Here is a 27,415-nt window from a genome sequence, read left to right as displayed (position 1 = left end):
TCCTACATAGTTACTTACATTTTAAAAGAATGGGTGTTTTCCTGACCAGTAAAGAGGTTGGAATCCCAATGTTGGACCTTTTCGTTCTACTAGTGTTTCTAAAAAAGGACACTATTGGCTTTGGAGGAGGACGATCCTTTTGTGCTCCAACGGACAAAGAGCCTCTTCAGACCATTCCTCACCACACCATTCCTTGGGATACGCAAACATGTTTGCAAACATCTGCAGAATGTTCCCTACCGAATATCGTTCTAGCCCAGAAAACCGCCATCTTGAGACCAACCAAGCATGCCTGCCATCGTCCTCCATCGTCGAAGTCCGCTGCTTCTGTTCGTGCTTTCCACCCTCCTCAGGTGGCCCTGGACAGGTCCTCTCCCACTTACACTATGGCTGTGTGACTCACTGGCCTGGACAGGTCTTTTAAGCCTGTCCTAGGCCTGGCTGCTTCTCCGTTCCGTATCACATTAACAGTGGGAGAAGAGGTCCCATTCTTAGTCTGTTACAGGCCCCAGCTGTGGCCTCGGCCCTGGGCTACATGGAGTCCCAGCGGCCCCAGGGACAGAAGGCACTCAGCGCCACTCTCCCTGGATTTGGACTCCCAGGCAAGGGGCTTGGCCGAATGTCCTGGACTTCAGTGCCATGTTTCCTGTGGAAACAAGGCCTGCATGCCCCCGGCCAGCTAGGGAGATGTGCCCATCTGGCAGAGTAGTCACAGCTGGGTGTGGGGTAAAAGCCCAGGGCCTAGGATCGCTCCTGGTGAGAATGGGGAGATCAGAGGCAGAGGCAAGGTCGGAAAGGTGCTTCCTTACAACAAGCTCCTCAGGCTCGAGACAGCATGTGGTGAACACAGCTGCTGTTGAGTGTGGAACAAACACAGTAGGGTGATGTTCCAGTTGACTAAGTTGCTATCTAGAGCCCCATAATGGACGTAACCATCTGCATGTAGGAACATTCTAGAGAACATGCCTCCCTGAGCGGTCCTCAGTGGATGGCTGTGAACAGATGGAGAACAGTCAAAGTGATTGCACTGTGTATTTCCCTTCTCTCGAATAGATTCCCTCATGCAGGATTGGCTGGAAAAACAAACTCTAAGAGTCCCCAGGAAGAACCCTTCAGGATGGTGGGTCAGATTATCACGAGGATGAAAACAGCAAGCATGCTTGCAATCTATCCGATAAGCAACTAGTATCTCGAAAATATAAAAAACTCCTATAGCACCAAAGCGACAAATAACCTGGTTAAAAAAATGGACAAAAAAAAACACCAAAACTGAATATATTTCTTCAAAGAGGATATACAAATAGCCAACAAGCCCACAAAAAGACGCGCAACATCATTAATCATCCAGGAAATACAACCAAAATCAAAATGGGATACCACTTGACACCCTCTAGAATGGCTCTAACGAAACAGACAATAACAAATGTTGGCAAGAATGTATAGAAACAAGAAACCACATCCATTGCTGGTAGAAACATAAAATGGTGCAACCACGGGAGTAACTGTCTGGCAGGTCCTCAAAAGGGTAAACAGAGTTACCATGCCAGCCGGCATTCCCACTCCCAGATACGTCATCAAGAGAAAGAAAAATGCATGTTCACACAAAAATACACACATGGATCTTCAGAACAGCATGATTCATACCTGCCCCAAAGCGGAAATAACCCAAATGTCCATCGATTGATGGATAAAACCCAGTGTATCCTCGCAACAGGATGGTATTGGGCAACATAAAAAAATAAAGTTTTGGTACGTGTTAAAACTGGGATAACACAAAAAGCCACTTATCATAGGCTTCCACTGGTTTGAAATGTCCAGAGTAGACAAATTTATAGAAAGAGAGAAAGTCCGTGGTTGCCAGGGCTGGGAGAAGAGGGAAAGAGGCCGTGACCACTAACAGGAACAGGGTTTCCCTCCCGGGTGATAAAACAGTCTGCAATTGGTAGTCATGGTTGTACGATGCTGGGAACACAATGAAAACCACTCTAGGACTGCCTACTTTAAAAGAATATGTTTATCGTACATAAATTATATCTCATTTTTTAAAAGTCAGTGTGATAGCAAATGAGATTTGGGGAGGGCCTTTGTCAGGCAGTGCATGAAACCTGGACTCGTCACCGATCCCGCGGAGGGGTTCCCAGTGCAAACGCGGCAGGGTGTGTGCCCACCATTCACAGCACTGCTGATTAGCCTCTACTTGTCTTCCCTGCTGTCCCCACGTACGTCCTGGGAAACACAGCCTCAGAGTCAGAGGTGGCCCCGGTCTGAAGGTCGCGAAGCTTTGCTGCCGAGGGAGGGAAACCTAATTCTTCCCCACTGGCTCGGAGCTGGGACCGAGTTACAAAGTGAGGAGCAGAAATCCTCCGTGTTGGCACTGCCCAGGGACAGCCACGGGGCTGCAGCTGACCCGCGGCCCACAGTCTCCTCCAATGGAGGGCTGCAAGACAGGGCACGTGTGCAGGCCAGCTGCCTGCGGGCTGGGACGAGCGGCCCCGCCGAGGACCCCGGGACAGACTCCAGCCCGAGGGAGAGCGCGCCGCCCTCGGGCACAAGAGCCACGATGAAGGGCTGTGAGGTCACGGGGCAAGAACGATTGTGCTCCAAAGTAAGCTCTGCGTTACTGGCTTGGTGGGGTTTTTAACAACAAGGCAATTGATGATGGGTCTTTAGTCCTGACTAAATGGGCAGGTGGACTGAGCAACTTCTCCAGACTCCACCCTCCTTCTACGGTCCTGTGTTTTGTCTGCGTGGCAGCCGAGGGATGGAGGCTGGCAAGTGATAAGTCTTTTCGGACTGTGCTGTTGAGTTTTACTGAGGTAAAGAGGAGAGCACGGAAGATTTAGGCGTTTAGTTTTTACATATAAACCTTGCATACTCAAGTCATCCTCCTACAACATGTGTGTTGTGGTTAAATGGAGTTTGCTTCACAAATCCTCGGGGACACAAAGCTGCGTTGAACACACCCCCCTGCCCCCCACCCCCCACGGGAGACCGAGCATGGCACAGGCACAGAACACAGGGCAGGGGTGCAGCCGGGAGCCGGGTGATGGGGACAGTCATGGTGGCCCAGCGGCCTTTCCCAGACACCGCATTCAGCACGGTGATTTCTGTGTGTGCTAACGGCCATAGTTCTTAGCTACTGCAGCGCATTTCAAATGGAATGATACATTTTCATTTTCAATCAGACTCACAGAGAGCCACAATTCTTAGGCAGATAAAAACAGACAAGCATAGAGCCTGACAGTGCGACGAGGGGTCTCCAGAGAGCTGCCGCTGGCCCGCCAATCTGTGTGCGTCCTCCCGGGCTGGCCGTGCTTGGGGGGCACTGGGCACGTGTTCGCTTCAGAATGGGGCTAAGTGTCCTGCGCCTAGGGCATCAGAGACTGGATACAGAAACCTGGCCTGAAATCTCGGCTGCAAAGGGTTGGCCTCTGTATGGGTTCCCGGGGAAGCGGCCTCCAGACATTTCATCGTGAGTCCCTGGGATCCCGGGCCATGCATTCTTCCTCTTTGCCATCTTCTTCCCTGGAAAGAGTTGGCATGTGCCCTTTGGCCACTTAAGTTGGAGAAATGTAGAAAGATGTTCTGAGTGGTAGTCCCGCCTCCTCAAGCCACTCGAGTTTCGTTGGGCAATAGCTCTGCAAAATCGTGTTACTTAACAAGCTAAATCAAGTGAAGTCACGTTGCTGTCTGGAGTCCTAGCACCATGGAGGCGAATTCTTTCTGAGATGAGCCCCCAGCCTGCTCAGGCCCATAAGGGCTCCCACAGGTCTCCCAAAGTCAGGCTAACAAAATGGGTGCTCGGCTCTACATTCTGAGGTTACGCTTTTGTTAGCTTCAAAAGCTAACACCTTGGTGGGTACAGAGTAGCTGTACCACCTTGTCTGGTTTATCCCCAGATACAGCAGACACCCCAGCCTCTGGGACAAAGCAGTAAGGGAGAGGTTCAAGCGGTGAGCTCCCTCCGTGCAGACGGGCAATGTGTCACAAGATCATGGGCAAGGTAGTTCTGCTCCCAGCCCTCTCCCCACTGCTCAGCTTTCAAAGAAAGGCCACCCTGGGTGTGTGGCTCTGGGAGAGGGGATTCGCATCAAAATGAAACAATATGGAGGATTCAGCTCTACCACAACACCTACAAAAGTGCCATAAAACTGTGTCGCCTCTTTCCGAAAGAGAACACTTCAAATGGCCATTTGGGGAGGGAATCCTCCCTCTGAGGCCTCAGCAAAATCTGCTAAGACAGCAGAGGTAAGGCAGCACTCTGGACCTAAGCCCAAATGTGTAAATCATAGCAGTAGGTAACATTTTCTGTGGAGCAGAAAATACCAGGGTTTTTTTCCCTTCCCTCCTTACACTCGCCACAATACTTGCAATTATGAAAACAAAAGGTATAGATGCCCTTGTGATTAGGTGCTAGAAAGAGGGGTGAATCGATCAGGGCGGCAGAAGGACACTCATCGGCTGCCCCCCAGGACATGGAGTCTGCGGACGCGTCAGCTTTGCTGGCGGTGATGGAGTCAGGTGGAACGCACGGCAGGAAAGGCTGTTTCCTATGTAGGTCTAAGGACCTCGAGGCAGTGTGCTCTCTCGGCAGCCAAGGCAGAGGAGGTCTGAATGAGGACACAAGTCAGTCTGGCCCGCTACAACTAGGAGACGGAACAGGAAGATCGAATGAAAACTGACTGGCAGAGAAGGTCTCTTCCCAGATTGCTGGGCGGGAGACGTTATCGTCCCTTCTGTGCCTGCACGTGGAGCTGCTTCCGGGCTGGTAGAATCTGCCCGCTGCCTCCTCGTCCACCCAAAGCCTCCTCCCCCGCTTTGAGGCCCATCTCAAACCTCACCTCCTCCAGGAAGCCACATTGCCTTCCAGACTTGGCCTAATTCTATGCTGTTCTGTTTTAGGTTTTTATCCCTTCTCCTGGACTGTGAACTCCTGATAGGCTGAGGTCATGACTTAGATCCTTGATTCCCTCCCGGCCATCGGCACAGAGCCAGAAGCTCCACAGGGAAGGAGTGGAGCAGGTGGCCGGGTTAACAGGAGAGGAGACATGGAGGCAGGCAAGACTTTTTCATTCTATAGCAGCTCAGGGAACACCATGGGAGGGAAATCCTGTCCCCCTTCCTCTTCCACTTCCTCCGACAGAGGATTCTGTACCATAGCAACAAACTGGCAGGAACGTGGGTAGGACGTGCAGTTACTGATTGCACAGCGAGGCTGCAAGCAAGTCGGGTGGGTGAGTCTGAGGTGACAGAGAGGCCCAGGGACCCTTCCCAGAAGCACAGTCTAGAGCTCATTGCATCAGACCCCGGCTCCTGGCTTTTGCTTGATGATCTCCAAGACAAGAGGTTCACACCCTCTGCAAAGCACCTGTCTATCAAACAACTCATTGTGTTCAAAGTTCTCGATAAACAGGAGCTCCTTACATCCCGGGATGGAGCCCCAGGGTCTCAGCTGCCCTAGAATAGCTCATTTTTCCCATGCTTCCCTCCTTTCCTCTCCCCTGGCGTGGCATGGTCCCAATGTTCATGCCTCCTGCCTGCCACGCCCCCCAGCAGCATCAGTTAGAGTGAGAGAGAGAGAGGAGCACCTGGGCTCCTCCGCTCACCCGGAGTCTCTGTGCTGCGCAGCACAGGTGTGGCTGCGAGGACCCATGATCCCCGAGGTTCTTGCACAAGGACCCTCAACAGCTGAACGTGGGGCATCTTAGTAATTCTTAGACCAACCTTTTCAATTCCTTGGAGAACTCTGGAAAGCACTTTTGAGGTGACCAGACACAACAGGTTTTCACAAAAATAAAGCTAAACATTTCTGGTAAAGGCCTGTTTAACCCCGTAACTGTATCCATAAGGATGCAGGTTCTTGCTTGTATCTAAGTGAGTGATAAACACATTATGGAATGTTTAAGTGCCTAGCACGGAGTGGGGGACTTTAGAAGCCTTACTTCACTATGACCACCTGTGATGGAAGTACTCAGTGATAAGGGAACCCAGGCTTGGAGATAGACTCGTTTGAGGTCGCCCAGCCAAGGAGGCTGAAGCTCTCCGCACAAGCCACGCCAGAATCCAAAGGCCAAGGGTTCAACCACAGGCTCCTCCGGTTCTGGCCTAGGCCTCGCACCATTGGGCAGTCTGCGCCTCCATGTACCGGCCGGAGCCGGCAGGGTGCAGTCTTATTCCAAGCCTCAGGTCTGGGCCCAGTTCTGGGAGCATGCAGAAAAGCCTACCGTTGCTATTCAGCCCCCGATCCCCGTGTGGATGGCGCCTCTCACCAACGCGAGCAGTCGGGTGCACGGCAACAAGCACACAGCTGGGCAGAGGAAGGGGGGCTCTAAGTCCTCACTCCACCACAGCGACCTTGAGCAGTTCGCTTCCTTCCGTGGGCCTCATCAGCAGAAGCGTGTTCCCACCATGACGCACCCATGTCTATATATAAAGCTGAAGGGAGGTCACACTCCAATACCCTTCCTACTGCAAATTGCCATCTTCAATCTTCCATCCTGGGTCATTTCACTAAATAAACAAGATGCCGGTCGTGACCCATTACGGTGATTTCCTGACCCACTGACGGCTGCAAAGCGGTTCTGAGAACCAGCGGACTGAAGATGACAGACTAAAGACCCTTTTGTGGGGAGGCTAACAGATAGGTGAGCCAGAGCAGGAGCAGAGCCTGGCTGCTGGGGAGCACGCTTTATAAAGCAGCGGCCAGGCAGCTCCCTAAGGCCCTTGCCACACTTGTAAGTTGTATGAACCACATCTGATCTGAGCGCTGTGTCTGGAGCAGCCACGGAGGGTTGATCCGATGTGCTAGACCACAGTGCCTCCAACTCCAGACACACCTGCTGCGCCCATGGCCTGAACCCGTCCCCTCAGTCAAAACACTGGTGCTGGGCCCCGCAGGGCAAAGAGAAGGCAGGCAGAGCCCTTGCCTGAGAAGGGCAAGCAGGGCTCACCTCCTTCATGGAGCCGTCAGCGATCTGTGTTCAGACCCGAGGGTGGGAAAAGGAGATGGAGCCCAGGACACTCCCTGTCTTTCTTCTAAGCTGGGAGAGACATGGTTCAAAGCAAACTGAAGAGTCTTCCTCTGGGGCCAGAGCGCACTGTTGGGAAGGATGCTCCAACCTGCTGGGTGTCGAAAAGCTGCCTGGAGGTTCCAGATCAGTGGTAGTTCTTGTACCCTTCGGGTCAAATGCAAACTCCTAATTCCATCACTAAGTCCCTTCCCAGGTCTAGCATTTGGGAGCTGTTGACGGTTACGTTGTTTCGCGGTCACTACCTGCTGCTAGGAAGGCATTCCTCCACTGCAGTGGCCAAGCTCCCGCTGGAGATGGCAGGGAGGCCGGAGGGAGGCCTGGCCCACTCATCTGCCTCCCCGTTTCCGGCTCCCTCCACCTCCTGGCACACACAGGGCTTCCAAGAACAGGGGCTGCTACACTGGCTCTGCTCAGCTCAGCTCAGCTCAGCTCCAGCTCACGGCAGAAGATGCCTAGACTGTGAGATGCTGGTACGCGGTACAACCTCACGAGAGCTCGCGGGTCACCATCCACACCTCCCTCCTACTGCAGGCAAGCCTCTAGAAAGGATCCAGGACTGACATGGCTTCAACAGGCTCTAGGTAGCTCGAGGACTCATCTGCAGTGCAAGTTAGATCTTGACAGTGGTTTTAAATTCAAAACTATACGTTCTGGGGCACCTGGGTGGCTCAGTGGGTTAAAGCCTCTGCTTTCGGCTCAGGTCATGATCCCAGGGTCCTGAGATCGAGCCCCACATCGGGCTCTCTGCTCAGCGGGGAGCCTGCTTCCTCCTCTCTCTCTGCCTACTTGTGATCTCTGTCAAATGAATAAATAAAATCTTTAAAAAAAAAAAAAAGACTATACGTTCCATCATGGATTTGATTCTATTTTAAAAGGTCTAGGGGTCCATTAACAAACGGACAGATAAACAAAAAGCTGTCTACATGTACAATGGAATAGTATTCAACCTCAGAAAGGAAGGAAATTCTGAGCCATGCTACATGGGGGAGCCTTAAAGACACCAGACTAAGTGAAAGAAGCTGGTCCCCACCACTGTAGGATTCCACACAGACGAGGGCTGCAGCGTCGTCAAAAACAGAGACCAAGTAGAATGATGGCTGCCAGCCGTTGGAGGGGGACGGAAATGGGGATTTAGTGTTTAATGGGCACAGAGTTTCAGTCTTGCAAGATGAAAAGAGTTCTGGAGATGAGTGCACAAATACGAACATACTTACCACCAAACAGTGCACGTCAAAATGGTTCTGACAGGGAATAGGTGTATTTAAAAAAAAAAAAAGTAAAGGGCACAAGGTGCGAGTAAAGGAGAAATCCCCTTTGCAGCTCTAGCTGGCTCCTCGCCCAGACCAGTGCCAATCTGAAATGGGAAAAGCTTCCCCGGAGGATGCCGCCGTGGACTTCCAGGCTTCTCAGGCCAAAAGGACGTTCTCCCCTCTGTCAGATCCTGCGTGGGCCCTCACGCAGGATGGGTCTCTGGCTGACAGCGTGTAAACAGGTTCCCTGGGGAGCCAGGCTCCGGTTGCCCCAGGAGGGCGTTACCTGGACGGGTAGCCGGCCGCACTGATTCGGATGGTCTCCAGCACCCCGCACGCCCGGAGCTGCTGCACCGCTCTCTTTGGGTCAAAGCTGCAAACACAGTAAGACAAGCTGTGAGTGGCCGTGCTGGCAAAGAAATGGAACTGGAGAGGGACAGACGACTTCTTCCTGCGCGGAGACACAGACCATCATGCACCTCGAGCACAAGGTCGGGGGCCAAGCACTGACTAAAAGGCAATGACTGGCAGGTGCGCGAGCCGTATCAGCACCCCGGTCCTGTGCGCATTCGTGTTCTCAGCTGGGATACGTCATCGTCTTTGTGGCGTGACTAAATTCTGTCTAGCTTCCAAGCCCAGGCCTCCTCCCCAGGGTCTTCCCTTATTATCTGCACCGATGGGGGTATCTGTGCTCAAAGGCCAAATCACAAACACTCACCACCATACTGCTGGCTGCCACCAGCAGCATGTGGCTCAGGAGTCAGACATGGTCTGGGTTTGAACCAGGACATGGTCACTCACCGGCTGCATGGGTCACCTAGGGAAGGCAACGCCACCTCCTCAGGCCTTAGCACCCTCATCTATAAAATAGGGTAATAGTAGGACCCCTTTTTTAGGGTTAGTGCCAAGATGAAACCTAATGGCCCGGGAGAACAGCTAGCCCAGCAGCGAGGACATCAGCACACGTGCAGGGTCAGCTGCTGTCACAACAGCTGCCCGTTAAGACTCCAAGACCGATCATCTGGTCTTCAGGGATATGAGCCACATCTTCAGCAACTCCTGTCCCCTCAACTGCTTAGCCCTGAAAACCCAGGATGTCCGCCAACATGTACATCAGGTAGCGCACTGTACAGTCAGCAGTCAGATATGGTCTGGGCTGAGTCCCCCCACCCTGGGAGAAGTGTACAGAAGCGCACAAAGCCATAGGTGAGAACCAAGATACCAGGGTGGTGAGAAGCCAGGGGGAGAGAAGCCAGGGTGGCCACGGCAATCAAAGGTGGGGAGCTTCTTGGGGAAAGAACTCAGTTGAACTAGAGTTAATCTCCATACTTTGCTAAGACCACTGCCCCACTCAGAGAAAGGGTGGGAAGTAAGTGTTCCCTTTCTTTCTGGCTGCTCCTGAGCTCCGTTCCAGCCCAGGACCATGCGTCTTGTGCTCCTTCTGCTCTGGGAAGTGGGTGGCAAGCGGGGTGGAGGCTCAGATCCCGGGATTCTGGGATCCCACTCACTGGCTGCAGCACACACCTCAGGAAGCCTGTGGACCCCATGGAGAGAGATGAGCAGCTTTATTTCCAGGACACCAGGGGGCACCCATGCCTGATGCCTCGCTAACAACCCTAGGAGTCTTCCAGCAGCCGGCCCCTCAGGATTCTGCAGGATGGGTCAGGAACCTGCCATGCTCAAATCACAGCTCTCCACGGGAGACTTATCCTGCCCTCCCACCTCTCTGCAGGAGCTGATCGGCTCCTAGTGCCAGCTGCCTTCCTACGCCAAGGACCCAGCAGTCCCTCGAGGCAGATGCACTGGGCCAGCGGGCACCTTCCAGGTGACTGGAGACCACAAGCTGACCTTGAGTCGGGACTCCTCTGCGTTCCAGGTCAGTCCTGGGGCTCAGTGTCCTGGGAGACACCCATACCCTCCTCCAGGCCTGTGCCCCCTCTGCCTTCTGCTATCCCCAAACTTGCCCAAGTCCTGCTACTTTGGATACCCAACTCCTCCAGGAAGTCCTCCTGATTACTCTGGTCCCAAGGCGCCCACGGCTCTCGAGTAAGGGACAACTGAGCACTCAAATCTGCACAGTCCTGAGCAAGCCAGTTACTTTAGGGGAGTTCATTGCATGTTTTCAGGTAGGCAGAAAGCTCCTCAGCAGAAGGTCTTTCAGGATGAAAGAAAACCAAAGGAGCATGCATGGGGAGCCTCCATGGTCCCCTCTGCACTAATTCTGAGGCATCACCGGGACACAGCACTGTTCTGGGGTCCCAGAAAAACTAACGCATGTGCAGTGGTACTGAGGAGTTTGAGAACACGGGGCATAAAGGATGCTTTTGACCCGGACTGACCCGAGGCAGCCTTCGGGGTGCAGGCTCGGCTGCTCTCGTCTTGAAGGCGGCCAGCTGGGCCCCGAGTTCGGAACACACGGTGGATGTGCTCACGCTTTGGGGAGGGTTTTCCGTGGGCTGCCGACCTCTCCCCCGAGGCTCTCTGCACCTGTGCTCTCCAGGTCTGAGTCAATCTGCTGTGTGTGCCGGGGACGGGCAGCGTGCTTGGCAAGGCTCTGTGACCCCTCGTCCTTCGTGGGCTGCGGGCCCACCCGCGGTCCTCCCCGCTCCCCTGCTCACACGCCTGCTTTCCTCCTGAGTTGGCCACATTCTCTTCTGCGCGGGATGGGGGAAGAGAGCAAGGGCAAAGCAGAAAACTCGGTATGGCCGCTAACAGCTTACACCACTGTGGGCAACACATCCTCTCTCGGGAGCTCCCTTTCCTCATTCATTCATCAGAGGCTGAGAGTATCTGCCCAACCAGAATTCGCCGGTTGGTCGTAAGGACTAAGTGGTCTCAAAGAAGAATACTATTAGGAAGAAGCAAGCAGACGCTCTGCCCAGCAGCTCTTGCCACCCTCTTCCCTGTTCACGGCCCCCGGGGGACGTGGAAAGCCAGCCAGCCTCCTGTATTTTCATCTTCTCTCTTCAACAGGAAAGAAAGCTGTCACCAGCGTGTCTCTACCCGCCTCCCCATGCGTGTTACCAGGCGAATCGGAGTGGAAAACCAGCTCCTCCTCGCTAATAAATTTTGGAGGACCACAGTGAGGACCAGTAACACTTAATTCTGGACTGAAAAGTCGCCAAAGATCTACAGGGACCGCTGAAACACAGGGGTGCACTTTCTCCTCCTGTCACTGTGCAGACTCAGCAGAGCCCGGAGCCAAGAACCCGGCCCCCTTGGCAGTCCCGCGCCACTTCCCTGAGTTTCGCACACGCTGCCAGCTCCCACCCCTCTTCAGCACCCCTCTGCGGCGTGCTGCAGTCACACGTGAGGACCGCTCAGGGTTGTCCGTGTCTGAGCTCAGGGATCCGTCCAGTTCCTCCAACTAGCGAACCCAGGCAGGTCACACTCCCCCAGGCCACCTCCTCCCCGGACACTTAAGCACCCCCGACCCTAGCAGGCTTCTCTGCTCCTACAGCACTCCCACGTACCCATGGACGGTCCCTTCTATGCTGCTGTCCATGACTAGCGACTGGCAACACCTTAAGGATGAGGGACATTTCTGTCATTCCACTTGTCCTCACCCAGTGTCCAGTGAACAGTGGGTATGATGGATGTTTTTGGAATAAAGGAAGAAGCAGAGGGAAAAAGACTTTTCTACGAGGGATGCTATCAAAGCATGTAGTGTGGGACAGCAGTCCTCCACAGGGGGTGCAATTGCGTCCTCCAAGAAACACGTGGCAATCACAGAGCACTTCTAGTTGTCACAGTGATGGGGATGCTACCAGCACACTACAGTGGACAGGACAACCCTTACAGTAGCATATTACCTGGCCCACAATGTCAAGGATGTGAAGGTCACGAAAACAGTTGTAGGGGATCAAGGGGAGGCATACAGAACTTTCTTTCTGGAATAGTTATATATATATATTTGTAATAAAATATTTTAAATAATGTTATATATTTTACTCATCAAAATTTTTGTGCCTCTCACAAATAATCTACACCATCTCCTTGATTTCTTTCATCAGGATGACCTGCGATGAAGAAAGGAGGCCAGCGGTATAGGGCTAGCTCGTGGAGCAGCCCAACGACTGGGAGTAGAGCCCAAGCTAGAATCCAGGTGCTCTCACCTCGTTCACTATTCTTTATTACAGAGATTTTACAGAGATTTTGGTCCTGAAGGCAAAGGAAAGTCTTAGAAACGTGGGCCATTAGGACGGGACAGGCATTCTGAAAGCCTCCAGCATCTCTTTTCATCTGGGAGGGGAGCTCCGGGAGAGAATCCGGCAGGTGGCAGGCACCAGGCTCTGAGGAACGAACTGCTCGAGTCGCAGCTGGCACCCAGCCCTTGACTCTCCTCTCCAGGGCCCCAGCACGCTGCCCCTGCCCTTCACGCATAATCCAAGTCTTTCACGCACGCTGCCCTTCTAATAGCCTCTCTTCTTCTGGAGTCAGCTGGTAAACAGATGTCACACAGGGGGAATTCCTAACCACTTCTTGGAAATTGGGAGGAAAGGAAAAGAGTCAACAATCAGCAGGCTTCAAAGAAGGCTGACTCGGTGTTGTCTTCCTGACCTTTTCCAGCACAAGGCCCACCTAAGTGCGGGTCAAGCTTTATCAAATAAGAGGAACGGCCAAAGGGAGTTCGGATATTCACTCTGACAGAGTTGCCAGAAGAATTTATTTCCCAGAAGGACGTTATGCTAGGACCAAAAAAGGAAGTCAGAATGCTGGGAATAAAGGGCTTTAAAAATTTAGAAATATATCTCCTATGACCAGAAGATAGAGCCTGTGTGCTGGCTCAGGGCGGTTGGAATAATGGGGTTACAGAGGTAAGTAAGAGACTGTTCTAAAGACTTAGGGCAGTATTCCAGGCAAGTAACAGAGTCTCAAACAAGGTGACAATGGAAGAGAAAAGGGAGACCAAAATAACACCCTTCCAAGCAGACTCCATGAGACTTTGACAATAACTCGACATTGGGGAGTAAGGACGAGGGAAGAATCAAGGCTTATGCCATCCAATATGGTAGCCATCAGCCAACTACGAGTATGTGAATATAATCAGAATGACAATTCAGTTCCCCAGTCATAGTGGCCACATTCCAAAGCCCACAGTAGCCGCACTTGACTTGTGGGTACCGCGCTGGACAATGCAGGTTATAGAACAGTCCTATCCAACACAGAAAGTTCTATTGGATAGCACTGGTTCAGAGCGACTCTCAGGCATGGTCAGTAACGAGCTGTCAGGAAGTGGTTATGCCATTTACTACATAAGAGACCAAAGACAGAGGAACCATTTTCGGGAGGGTGGGTAGGGACAAGGAGTCTGATTACGGACGTTGCTGAATGTAACTCAACCAACGAAACTGCTGGAGGCATTCAGAAACTCCGGAATCTGGCAGAAACTGGAAATGAACAAAGACACTGAAGAGTCACTGCCATACAGACTTGGGTGGGGTCAACCATGTGGGCATGGACGGAGTTGGAAGATGATATCCAAGACAGGGGTAGAAGCAGAATCAGACTAGAGGAGTGGGGTAGGAGAAGATGAGTGGGTATGAATAAACCCGGAAGCTCAATGGTAGAGGGGATGCAAGACACAGGACCATCTTCATGTCTCCTCACTCAACACGTTGTCTGAGGTCAAGTGTCCCCAGTGGAAGACGTCTTCTCTGACCACTCCAGCTATCCTGCCACCTCTTAATTGAGACCCAGGTACACCTACATTTCATGACACACTTTTATGTGGTTCTCTGATTCAGATGTGCATACTCCTCAACACCACTGTAAACCCCACAGGACGAGGGAACTGTACCCTCTCATCCTCTTGAATCCTTCTAGACAGCAGACAGGCAGAACCTGGTAAATGTCTGTTGGCCTGTATTCAGCAAGTAAACCATCTGTGAGGTGTGAGATTATTCATCCTGTTGCAGACCTCCCCCCCACCCCACACACATACCTCAAGGCTGTCCTGAGTCTCTTCCACATGAACTTGTAAGGAAAAGTGAAGAGACCAGGCTTGATCAGCCTGACCCCGGCCGAGAGGCAGCTGGCCAACGCCCACGGAAGCACTTACTGGAAGGGGAGCTTCTCGTCGTTTGGCTTGATGCAGCGCACGTAGTGTGGCGTCGTGGCATTCAGGGTCTCCATGAGCAGATGCAGGGAGGTGCGGAACTGGAGAGACAAGAGTCAGCACCTGGTTATTTTTCTCTAATGTGCTGCAGATGTGTAATTAACCAAGAAACTCCTGCAGACTGTGGGTTGCTGATACGGTTATCGTCATTATGGATCCAGAAGGACAAGACAAAACACAGAGACCTGGGGTCAGATTCCACCTGACCCGCCTGCCTGCCTTGCTGTAGGTCCAGAATTAAGGCCCTCCCATGTCCTGCCATCAGGGCTGTTCAAACTCAATGGAGGGAGCCCAGTGGCTAACACATCTGACTTAGCACAGTAGATCAAATGAAATAAAAGGGGCGGGGTCAGTGCTGGGAAATAAGACAGAAGTCATTACAGTGACTGGACGCTGACTATTGGTAAACCAGAGGCCTGGAAGCCCCAATATCCAGTGCCTGGGCATCCTGGAAGTTAGGACAGTAATGTGAAATGTCCAGAAGAGGGCGCCTGGGTGGCTCAGTGGGTTAAGCCGCTGCCTTCGGCTCAGGTCATGATCTCAGGGTCCTGGGATCGGGGCCCGCATCGGGCTCTCTGCTCAGCAGGAAGCCTGCTTCTCTCTCTCTGCCTGCCTCTCCATCTACTTGTGATTTCTCTCTGTCAAATAAATAAATAAAATCTTTAAAAAAAAAAAATGTCCAGAAGAGGCCAAGTCCAGTACAATGGAAAGGTTAGTGGCTTGGTAGGGCTCAGCAGGCACTCCCTTCTCTTGGGAGAGACACTGGACATAGACTCCCACAAAGACCCACAGAAGAGGCTTCAATTTTCCAAGTCCCCAGGCTTCTTTAACTCAACCTGCAGATTCTAGGACCCTCTTGTTTCTTCTACCAGGTGCCTATGATCCTACTAGGGGAACGAAATGCACTGGGGCTATACTCATCCCCTTTCTCTTTCTGGTCAGTTCTCTCTAGAGACGGTTTCCAGTGTCCTCCTTCAAAGAGCACATATGGGCTGAGCTGGGGGCTGAGGCTGCTCTGGGCCCCTCTGACCCTGCAGCCGGCCTTCAACTACAGAGAAGCTGGCCTGGCCACACACATCCTGACCCAGTGTCCTGCCAGAGGCTGACCTGGTGGCCCACGGTTTTCTTGTGCTCCTTATTGGATGCTTTCAGGGGGGGTCTGGCAGAGCGAATGTTGATCTTTGAAGACGACGAGCCCTTCCCAGATGTAGTAGCAGCGGGAATGGAGTCCTTGTCATCGTGAAACAAGTCAGCCACTAGTGGAAACTAGAAACAAACACAGGAAGAACACTGAACTCAAGATCTCTTGGACTTTCCAAATAGCTTTCTGGTCCATACCCAAGACAGCTAAAAACAAACATCCATACTCAGACTTGCGCACCAAAGTCCATAACCACATTATTCACAGCAGCCACAAAGTGGGAATAACACAAGTATCGATCAGCAGGTAAATGGACAGAATACGGCCGGCCCGTACCGTGGAATACTGCTCAGTGACCTAGAGGAATGAAGTACACAATGCCCACAGCATGGATGGGATGAACCCTGGAGATATAGCAAGTGAAAGAAGCCACACACAGAAGACCATGTTGTGCATGATTCCATTTACACGAAATGTCCAGGGAACAGAAAGGAGTTCAGCGGGAGCCAGGGGCTAGGGGAGAGGAAAGTGGAGCGACTGCTAACAAGTACAGAGTCTCTTTTCGGAGTTAAGCACGTTTTCTAGAATTTAGAATTTCTCCTCTCTGGTCATTCCAAGGGGCCCATCTCTCCAGGCCCAGCCCTGCCTCCTCCGTGGACTTTCCCTGGTCTTTCCCTCATGTCTCCATCATGCACTCAGGTACCAGCCAAGGTCTGTGCTGGGCCCTGAGCCCCATGCTTGCTGAGCCTACCTATGGCCTCCCAGCCTCCCCCTCGATGGAGGAGGAGGAAGGCCTGGGTAAGAATTAAAGGAGAACATCCACGTAAGCATGTAGTAGGGTGCGCAGCCTATCACAGACACTTAAATGTTGCCCAGTTCTATTATCTTTGCTGGGGGGATATACATGAAAAATCTGTCCACACAGTAGAAATTTTGAGCTACAGAGGAGACTCAGAATCATAGAACCTTAGAGCTGGAATATAAAGCATAAAGATCACCTCTTCAAGGGGCAGGTGAGGAAAGAGGAACTCAGGGAGCAGGGACCCTCCAGAATTCTGTTTCTATCTCCATTCCTCCCAGCACTGGCAATGGTGGCCAGTATCAGCTCACTAGGGGCTGCTGACTAGTGACTGAGCCAGGGCCTAAACCCCAGCTTCCAATGTCCAGGTCAGAGCCTGTTTTAATAGACAATGGTCTGGTCATTTACACCAGCAGTATGAAGAAACTGGAAATGCACTGGGTTTAAGATACGCTCTCTGATGCATCTGTTTATACCACCCATCAGCTCATCATATGGGTTACAAAGCAGTTAAACAACTCTGTATGTGCACACACGGGCATACATGGAGTCAACACGCGCTCTGGAAAGTTCCATTCACACTCTGCACTTTTCGTTGATCACAAACACAGCAGTCATCAGAAGCTCCCAACTTCCATTTTTTATTTTTTTTTAATTTTTTAATAAACATATAATGTAATATTAGCCCCAGGGGTACAGGTCTGTGAATCGCCAGGTTTATACACTTCACAGCACTCACCATAGCACATACCCTCCCCAATGTCCATAACCCCACCACCCTCTCGCTATCCCCCTCCCTCCACCCCCCTCAGCTTGTTATGTGACATTAAGAGTCTCTTATGGTTTGTCTCCCTCCCGATCCCATCTGGTTTCATTTATTCTTTTCCTATCCCCCAAACCCTCATGTTGCATCTCCATTTCCTCATATCAGGGAGATCATATGATAGTTGTCTTTCTCTGATTGGCTTATTTTGTTAAGCATGATACCCTCTAGTTCCATCCACGTCATCGCAAATGGCAAGATTTCATTTCTTTTGATGGCTGCATAGTATTCCATTGTAGATATATACCACATCTTCTTTATTCATTCATCTGCTGATGGACACCTAGGTTCTTTCCATAGTTTGGCTATTGTGGACATTGCTGCTATAAACAGTTGGGTGCACGTGCCCCTTCGAATCACGACATTTGTGTCTTTAGGGTAAATACCCAGTAGTGCGATTGCTGGGTCGTAGGGTAGCTCTATTTTTCAACTTTTTGAGGAACCTCCATGCTGTTTTCCAGAGTGGTTGCACCAGCTTGCATTCCCACCAACAGTGTAGGAGGGTTCCCCTTTCTCTGCATCCTCGCCAGCATCTGTCATTTCCTGACTTGTTAATTTTAGCCATTCTGTCTGGTGTGAAGTAGTAGCTCTTTGTGGATTTGATTTGTATTTTCCTGATGCTGAGTGATGTGGAGCACTTTTTCATGTGTCTGTTGGCCATCTGGATGTCTTCTTTGCAGAAATGTCTGTTCATGTCCTCTGCCCATTTCTTGATTGGATTATTTGTTCTTTGGGTATTGAGTTTGCTAAGCTCTTTATAGGTTTTGGATACTAGCCCTTTATCTGATATGTCATTTACAAATATCTTCTCCCATTCTGTCAGTTGTCTTTTGGTTTTGTTAACTATTTCTTTTGCTATGCAAAAGCTTTTGGTCTTGATAAAGTCCCAATAGTTCATGTTTGCCCTTGCTTCCCTTGCCTTTGGTGATGTTCCTAGGAAAAAGTTGCTGCGGCTGAGGTCAAAGAGGTTGCTGCCTGTGCTCTCCTCAAGGATTTTGATGGATTCCTTTCTCACACTAAGGTCCTTCATCCATTTTGAGTCTATTTTCATATGTGGTGTAAGGAAATGGTCCAATTTCATTTTTCTGCATGTGGGTGTCCAATTTTCCCAACACCTTTTTTTTTTTTTTAATGCAGTGATCTACATGTAAATAAAGGTGGTGGTTCTTTAACTCCACGGTCTGGGTTTGAAGTTCAGTCTAAAAGCTAAAAGCACAGACTAATGACTGTAAGGCCAAGGATCTCATCGGATAAGCGGCTCAAGCCCACCCTCACTGGTGGCTCCTCGGGGCTGACATCGGCTGGTGACACCACGAAAGCACTAGGAAAATCTACCATATTCCTGAGTAAGACACGCCCCCAAAACCCCTGTTGGAGACCCTGGTCATCAGCCTATGGCTTGGGAGGTCACCCAATGAGGTTAAAGACGTCTCCTAGAGGCAAGTGCCAACAGGTGACGAATCGGTTCCTATTTCAGCATTTTGGAAACCGATCAACAACTTCCGTCCACACATGGGATTTCAAAATCATAAACATTGTCCTTCTCTGGGGGTAAGTAATGTGGCTGTCAGAAGAATAAAGACGACTCAGAGAGGATTTTAAAAATCTATGGCTAGGGACGCCTGGGTGGCGCAGATGGTTAAACAACTGCCTCCGGCTCAGGGCGTGATCCTGGAGTCCCGGGATCGAGTCCCACATCGGGCTCCCAGCTCCATGGGGAGTCTGCTTCGCTCTCTGACCTTCTCCTCGCTCATTCTCTCTCTCACTGTCTCTCTCTCTCAAATAAATAAAATAAAATCTTAAAAAAAAAATCTATGGCTAAAATGGGCACGTGCCAACATTATAAAAATGATACATTTATCAACTCATCATTTCCATGTACTTGCAAAGAACAGGAAGTAAATATTAGGTCCCTGAATGTCAAACAACTAGATGGACTGGGTCGCTCATTTACTCAACAACACTTAACTGACTGCCACACATCCCACAGAGAAATACTGTGCTCGGAGCTGGGGACATAAATATGAGCAAAAACAAACAGAGCCTCTTAGGTATCATGGAGTTTATGATCTAGCATGGAAGGTGAACTCTTACCAATTAACCCCATAATGAAAAGCTTAATGACAAAAGATAATTTCCTCAAGGAAATAAACAGATGCACATGACTGAATGAGGACCCTGGGGTAGCAATCAGGGAAGGCTTCTCTTAGGAAGGGATGTTTGAGCTGGTGGGTCATTGGAAGGGGGGCGGTTAGGAAAACACATCAGCAAGTATCTGCATCTTCAGGAGCTAATTTGAAGGCACTACAGCTTTGGTACACACCCTGAGGGGGAAGCATGAAAGCCCAGCTTGTGCAAAATCCTCTTTATTGTAAAGGCAATGTGAAGCCATTAAAGGTGTTTTCGGTGTGCCTGTTTGTGCAGGGCAGGCGGGGGGTGGTTTAAATAATAGCAGCTAACACTTATGGAGCACTTAGAATGCACCAAGCATAAAATTCGTTCAGTTCTCCCAATGACCACTTGGTAGGCCATCCCCTTTTACAGATGGGGAAACAGAGGCTCAGAGCCCTAGATCACAGAGCTGGTCAGCAGCAAAGCGAAGATTTGCACCCTGACAGCCTGGTCCCACAGCCCACGTAATGGAGGGCCACAGAAGGGAGCAACGACCAGGGATCTTTCAGGGAAGATCGTGCCAGGAGCAGCACGACCGAGCAAAGTCCGCCGCGCAGGAAGCTCTGGGGTACAGCAGTATAGAGAAGAGCCCGCAACCTAGCAGGTCTCTGGAAGATACGGTGCTACGGGACCCACACTAAGTGAGGGTCATGAGACATTTTAGATCCAACTCTGCCACTGAATTAGCTGTGTGGCCCATGGCAAGCTCCTAACCTTATTAGATTTAAAATTTCTCATCTGTAAAAATGAGGGAATTGAATAAGAGGATTCCTTTAAGTTTGATCTGGACTCCTGCATTTTCTCCTATCTGTAATCTCTCCCTGTTCGTAGATGCCCTCCCTTCAACACACAGCTAGGTTCAAGTTCCTTCCATGCGGGGCCACCTCCTGGTCCAGCCATATCTCCCTGTGCCACGTCCCCCCGCCTCCCCACTCCGGCCATCTCAGGCAAGGCATCCGCGGACACCACCCTGGGTCACCCTTTCCCGACCCCTCCCCAACACAACATGTCATGTTCTGCCCCACACTGCCTAAACCCGCCCTGAGAGTGCCTTCTGGGGAACGACCCTACTTGCCGGATCCAGTGGCTGCAAGTGGTCCAGCTTCACTCGCGGTCCAACTTCTGGTTGCTGAAGGACCCAAGTCCCTCCCTGACCGGGCAGCTCTGCTTCCCTTCCCTCTTTCCCGGCCGCTCCCACGGGCCCATCTTCCTGCCCATCTCCCCGCAGTGCTGCTGTTTCCCAGGACAGCATCTTCGCCATGTATCTTTTCTAACCCTTGTTCCCTGCACCGTCTCCTTCACACCTGTGGCTTCCACCACCCCCTTCAAGCCGGTCCCTCTAGTCTTGCTGTTCTTCCATAACCAATGATCTGCTCCGTGCCTTCCTCCCTGTGTGAGTTCCACTGGAATCTCCAAATCTGACACGGCCTACACAGCCCTCACCTCCCAACTGCCCAAATTTGTATTAGAGATCCTGCCAACACCCTACTTCTTAACCCCATATCCCCAGGTTCTGTCCACGGTTAAGTTCCAGGAGTCCTGAATCACCAGAACGCCGCTGCCCCAGCTCAGGCCTTCCCGAACTCTCCCAGACCACTGTGTGTGCTTAGAACCTAAGAGTCCAGCTCCAGACACACCTTCGTCCCAATGTAGCCTATGCGCCAGCCAGAGTCTTCTCCAAATACAAACTTATCCAGCCACTCCTTGTGTAAAGAAAGACTCGTGGATCCTCCTGGTGTGGGGCAGAGAGCCACCATCACAAATAGTGAGTGAGAACACGGGGAGCGGCAGAAACAGGAGTGAGTGGGAGGCGGGGAGAGACGGCCCGGGCACAGGAGGGATGGGGGACTGATGGCAGAGGCACGCGCGAGAAGGGTCAAGTGCCCAGACTGCAGCTGAGAAACTCCCCCAGGGGAAGAGCCAGAGGCTCAAGGCAGGTTCGCATTTTAAAGACCGTGATTCATCCAGTCTGTGGTGTCTAAACACAATGCTGACTAAATTGTAATTCACTTACTTTCTAAAATGGATTTCTAAGACATCTGAGTCAAGGGTAGAAGTTATCACATGCATGATGATACTGTTTCGGGAGTCTAATTTACAGAAATCATTAGTAGTGGCTTTTTCTTTGAAAAATCTATTAACTTCTAAGGTCAAGAGAATGTATTAAAGCCACACACGGAACTTTGAAATCAGGTTCAACAGTAAGACGACTTGTAAATGGAAACCCCTTTCTCTTGCTTCCATCAGACATTCCTCCCCAGGCCCCACTCTAGAATGTGGGAAAGAACATGGCCAAGGTGTAGTCTGGAGAACTTGCGTTTTATCTTAGAAGTGAGGTTTTAATTCTAGGTCTCGGCTATTGAGACGGTGCTTGGAAATGGCAGGATATCTGGGGTGGAGAGGGAGAGGACTTGGTTGAGACCTCACCTCGAAGAAAAGCAGTAAAGAGAACAGTCAGGAAATACTGATGACTGTACCATCCTACCCCCCTTCCAGCCACTGGGACATGGCGCCTGGTCTAGACAGGGACCTCCTGGTCTCAGCAGGGTTCCAACCATAAACTAACCTCAAGTCTCAAGGAAACGTAGTCACACCCAGTTCCTGCCGGACTAACAATTCCTGCAGAAGAATGAGCATTCGAGAACGTTTTTTTTCTTCCACTAACTCCAGTTACGCTTCCAAGGCACTGGGAAGTCTGTCTCTGAGCTGAGTGACCAGGAACGCAACGACTCCAGCTCGTCTGGGGGCAGCAGCCCTGGCAAGCAGCGCCCACGGGGCTTTTCTGAGGATCTGTCCCCTCCAACCATGAAGACACTCAGTATCTCCAGACTAACCAAGCCCTTGCCTGACACTGCTGGTCATGTACTTCCAAGTGTCCAGTGATAATGGCTTTGGTACTCTCTGCTAGTCGGGGCTAGAGCTAAATTTTTAAAAGCCCGAGGCAAATGTATTTGAAGAGGGATTAAGACAAGTATGAAAACGCTTTGTGAAGACCATGCGACAGTTGAGAAATGTCCATTACAGCTGTATACATAGCTGTTACCTTGGAAATCATGCCTGTTCACTTCTGTAGGAATATAAGACACCTTTCCTGTAAAACAGACGCATGAAAGCAAAATAAAGACGTGCTCAAAAAAACCATTTGATTGGAATCTCTTGGCCAGAATCTTATCCATGAAACCTCACTGCACACCTACTAAAAAATACACTTTTTGGGGTGGTTTTCACATAAGAACTGCTGCCCTTTGGGGAAAAAAGCTCCAATTTTTAGTTACAAAATATTTTGTTTAAAGGGTTTTAAATGGGCTTTGGAGGAAAAGTCTCAGCACTTCTTTTTTTGTTGTTAAAGACAAAATTGGACTTTCCCGTACTGGAAAGGGGATGATACAGTTTTATTGACTAAAGAGTTCTCTCTTCCCTAGCGACTTCCAAATACAATCGGAAGCTTTTTAACTACCAGCGCCGACTCATCTTAAACAGGAAGTACTTCGAATGCCCTTGAAAGAGTTATGCTGTGTGTCAATTATATCTTCAAGTGGTTCTATGAAAAATAGGTTCAAAATACTTTTTAAATTGAAGTAGGATGAACGGCGGCATGTTAGTTTCCGGTGTGCACAATGAGGGTTCAACAATTCTACGCGTTACTCAGTGTTCGACATGCTAAGTGTCTGCCCGATCCTTTACTTCTTCCCTCCCCGTGCCCACCCGCTGGAGAGAGGGGATATCTGCAGGCGATGGGGAACTCAACATCAAAAATAATCGATTTAAAAAACGTAAAGATTCAGAGAGCTTGAACAGACAACTTCCCAAAAACGATGCACAGATGGTTAATGGACACATGAAAAGATGCTCAGTATCACCTCTCATCAGGGAACTGCAAATCAAAACCACAACGAGGTATCACCTTCCGGGAGAATGGCTAAAATTAAAAAACCCAAACAATAACAAGGGCTGGCGAGGACGATGACCTGACAAAAGGGAGCCCTTGCGGGCTGTTGGAGGGAAGGCAAATTGGTGCAGCCACTGTGGAAAACAGTACGGAGGTTCCTCAACAAATTAAAGTTACCACAAAATGTAGTCATTCCGCTGCGGAGTATCTACCCATAGAAAATGAAAACATGAATTTGGGAAAAAAATACTTTTTAAAAAAGCAGATGTATTTGCTCAAAATGGAATGGGTCTGTAACCTGTAAGAAACTTAGGGGTGTGGAAACAGACACATGCACAGTGTCGTTCCCTGAGGAACGGAGGTCGAGCCGAAGTGGTAGAAAGGAGACCCAGAGCACACGCCCCCGGGCCTTGTCTGAGGTACACCACTGCCAACTCTTGGACCTCAGGGATTGCCACGGCCCAGAGTAGGTGGCCTTGGCCCAGTATGGTCTCGTTGACCTCTGTACCATATCGGTCCCGAGCTCCCGTCTGCTGGGATGAGTGAGGAGCCGGCCTCGGGACTGCCGGCCTGGGAAACAGCACCCGGACGACCCTGGCTGCCCAAGGCTTACAGACAAACCCATGGGTGTGGCTCAGGCACTGGAAATCTTAAATATGTGCTCCTTTGGGATTTTTTTTTTTTTTAAATACTGTTTTTTTTATAATAAACACTGGGACCAAGAAATCTTCACTTCTAGTACCTAAAACAAATCAGTCTGTTAAGGACTTGAAGTAGTGTTTTAAAGAGGCATTTCCCAAGTCTCTATTTATAGCTCTCCAGTAGCTGAGAAAGCAATTAGCCACATTATAACCTCTCAGGCGGTATAACTGGCTTTACTAATTGCATTCTCATTAACACTGTTTTATTTCACTGCTCTTGGTGGGAGGGCTTTAAACATCCCTCTAGCTGGTAGGCTACACGGGAGTCTTCCGTCCCATCCTGCTTAATTATTCATAATGATTTCTTAATTTCTTATCAGGGGTGCCACACGAAAGAAAAAAGCTAGTAGGTGACCCATAAAATAAAAATGCTCTAAGTAAAATTATGGATTTACATATGGGATTTGAGATTTATCTACGCTCAGAGAGATGGAAAGTAACACAAGAAATGGGGCACTAACTCCATGCCACAGAGCCTTAGGTCTTTATTTTACATGCTCTAACACAGAGTTGGAAACACAAACCTCGTAAGACTTCTATTAAAACAAAGTTTTAGAGATGACAGGGGCTCAGGGAACAAAACTTCAAAAACGCCACCAAGACAGGTGCGGCCAGACATGTCCACTTGTCCAGAGCATTTAAAGCCCAGGGAGAACCACTCTTCGATGCGTAGCTGCAGTCTGGTCGGGCCCATTTGCAGGTTTATAGGGACCCAGTTTCGAGCTTTGCTTTCTGCTCTCTGGGATGTCCGCAGTGTGTAGATGGCAGAGAGTGTACTGGGCTACACTCACCCTTCTGTCCTTGGGTCTGTTTTGCCAGGTGTATTTTCTCCATTCCGGCACCTTGCCCTGTTACATTCATCTGAAGCTTATCACCGAGAGCCATTAATCTGCAATTTCTAGCGTTATCAGGCCCCTGCAGCCAGTTCAGGGGTAGGAGGTCCAGAGAAAGCCTCCCCAAACCCTGGAGAGTCCCTTTCTGGGTTTTCTCCAAAGGGCTGCAGCTGGCCCCTGGGAATCGTGGTGCCCAGACTACCCGCTCCCCAGCTGCCGGGCCCTCTCCCCACGCCTCCCCACTTTTCAGCGACCGTGTGATTATGAGCCACTCATAGCCCACGAGGATGTGAGCACCCGCAGGGCAGAACTGGTCTAATCCACCTTTGCGCGATGCTGGCTGGGTGTGGGGCAGGGCCTCACAACACAGGCACTTACTCTGTGCCTAGGTCAGTCAGTGCCTCGTGTCCTCTGCCGGGAGAAGGGACACACTACTTGCCATCTTTCTGTTACGCTCATGAGAAGGAAATAAATTCTAGAGATAAATCTGTTTTGGAATGTTAGCTATTAAGTGTCCCTCACATCCCACACTCTGTTCCATTGAACTTTTTGCTTATAGGAGGCTCTGTGGGCACCGCACAGAAATGAAGTGCGTAGGTACCAGGATTTGAGGCGTCTGAGTTATCTACCACCTGCAGGAAAAGAGGTGACAGATGACACAACGGCCGCAGTAACGTTTTCCTTGCTACACTTGCTGCTGTCTCCCTTCCTGATGGTCACCTCTCTCTGCGTCCCCCGCCCCTCACCGTGTCCTCCTTTCCCAGTCACTCCTGTCCTTCACCATCTTCTGCTCTCTCCCTTCCACTGGGCCATCCTCAACTGTTTTCAGATGGAAATAACCCACAAGCCCCCTCACAGTCACCCTGCCTGGCATCTCTGCCTGGCCCCATGCTCCAGGCTGGGGCCAACACCACCCACGCCCAGTCCTCTGGGTCCTGCTGTGCGCGTCCCTGCTCTAGCACCCCTCCTCTGGTCCCCTTTACCTTGCTGGCCTTCAGGATGTTGATTTGCTCTTCATACACCGTGTCTCTGTTTTTCTCCAGAAAACCATCTGAGAGGTACTCCACCTGGGGCCCCAGAGGGAAACAGAAACAGGGGTCAAGTGCTTCAGCCTGACCCGGCACCTCCTACAGCAACTTGATAACCTGAGACATTTCAGCTCACCCATCCATGTTTTCTGACGAGTGGTGAGTAGCTGGTAAACCCACAGTTGTTCCCATTTAAAGCGCAAACCCAAGATGTGATCAGGATTTATACAGAGGAAGTTGAGTATTCATTTTGTGGAAAAACATTGTTTTAAAAAAGGAATTGCCATAAGAGGACCTAAGGCCTCCTTTGGGGGTTGAAAGGGCCATCAAATTAGAATCTGCATTTTGGGGGGATGCCTGGGTGGCTCAGTCGGTTAAGCGGCTGCCTTCGACTCAGGTCATGATCTCAGGGTCCTGAGATCGAGTCCCACATTGGGCTCCTTGTTCCGCAGGGAGTCTGCTTCTCCTTCTGCCTCTACCTGCCACTCTGCCTGCCTGTACTCTCTTTCTCTCTAACAAATAAATAAATAAAATCTTAAAAAAAAAAAAGAATCTGCATTTTGTCTTTGAAGATTTTAATTTGAGAGAGAGAGCATACATGCAAGTGTGTGTGCAGAGGGGAAGGCAGATAGAAAATCTCAGAGCCCTTGCTGAGCCCAGAGTCCGACGCGGGGCTCGATCTCACAGCCCTGAGATCATGACCTGAGCCAAAACCATGAGTCAGATGCTTAACTGGCTGAGCCACCCAAATGCCCCTGGAGTCTGCATTTTAGGGCGACCCCAGTGACTTATGTGCAGATTACTATTGGAAAGCAAGGGCTAGGGCAAGCAGAACAGAAATTGATGTAGGAAAATTCTGTGTACACCAGGTGTGGGAAAGGAGCCAAAGAAGAGCGCCTTTCTGTTCTCACGCCTTCCTTCTCCCTCCGGGGTAGACTCACGACTGTTTTATGGGCTCCTGTCCTCCCAGGAGAGACGCTCAATAAATGTTTGTCAGCCACATGGCTGGCGAGCTGCAGCGCCCCCCGCCCCAGCAACTGGGGCTCTGCCAATGTACTGACAGTTTGATGTATTACAGAGGGGGCTGGGGAAGGAAAGAGAGGGTAGACAAAGCCCCTAAGAGACTCTCGGGTCACTTGAATTCAAAAGATCCCACATTCTCTTAGCCTTGAGTCCCTGTAGGGTGGGGCTCACAACACACCCAAGCCCACGAAGAAACTCACCTTGTCAGCAAAGTGGACGACAATGAAGGCCGTGTTGGACATGCGGGGTTTCTGGAAGTGCTGGCTGCCAGAGTGCCGGTCATAGAGCTTCTGGGCCCAATTCTGGTCAGTTCCTTTGGGGACCTGCAGAAACACGTAAGAGGACAGAGTGCTCTGTGAGGAGGAAAAAGCAAGCAGAGAGCCATGGCAGAGGGAGATGGAGCCCACCAGTAAGTCGATCTCACAGGGGCCGGACTCATTTAATCATCACAAGATTCCTATCAGCTAGGTACTATGTTTATACAATTTTACAGATGAAGAAATGGACACAGAGAGGTTAGGTAACTTGCCCAAGGTCACACAGTTGGGAAGCAGCAGAGCTGGGGTTCAAACTGGGCCAGGTTGACTCCAGAGCAAATGCTTCCCAC

General features: G+C 50.6%; 1 protein-coding gene across 3 annotated transcripts in view; it reads right to left on the bottom strand.

The window, feature by feature from the left end:
• Window positions 1-27,415, bottom strand: part of MYO5B (myosin VB) — a 333,183-nt gene that overhangs the window by 72,351 nt on the left and 233,417 nt on the right. For all 3 annotated transcript variants that reach the window (XM_044243014.1, XM_044243013.1, XM_044243015.1), the window contains exons 13-17: window positions 27,009-27,131; window positions 25,741-25,824; window positions 15,507-15,665; window positions 14,343-14,440; window positions 8,568-8,654 (exon numbers count right to left, since the gene is read on the bottom strand). In XM_044243014.1, the coding sequence (XP_044098949.1) occupies window positions 8,568-8,654; window positions 14,343-14,440; window positions 15,507-15,665; window positions 25,741-25,824; window positions 27,009-27,131 (551 nt within the window). The remainder of the gene's footprint in view (window positions 1-8,567; window positions 8,655-14,342; window positions 14,441-15,506; window positions 15,666-25,740; window positions 25,825-27,008; window positions 27,132-27,415) is intronic.

This window comes from Neovison vison, chromosome 3 (assembly GCF_020171115.1).
Source record: "Neovison vison isolate M4711 chromosome 3, ASM_NN_V1, whole genome shotgun sequence".
Taxonomy (NCBI): Eukaryota; Metazoa; Chordata; class Mammalia; order Carnivora; family Mustelidae; genus Neogale; species Neogale vison.
Note: the sequence above shows the minus strand (reverse complement) of the source record. Positions and strands in the feature narration are given on the sequence as shown.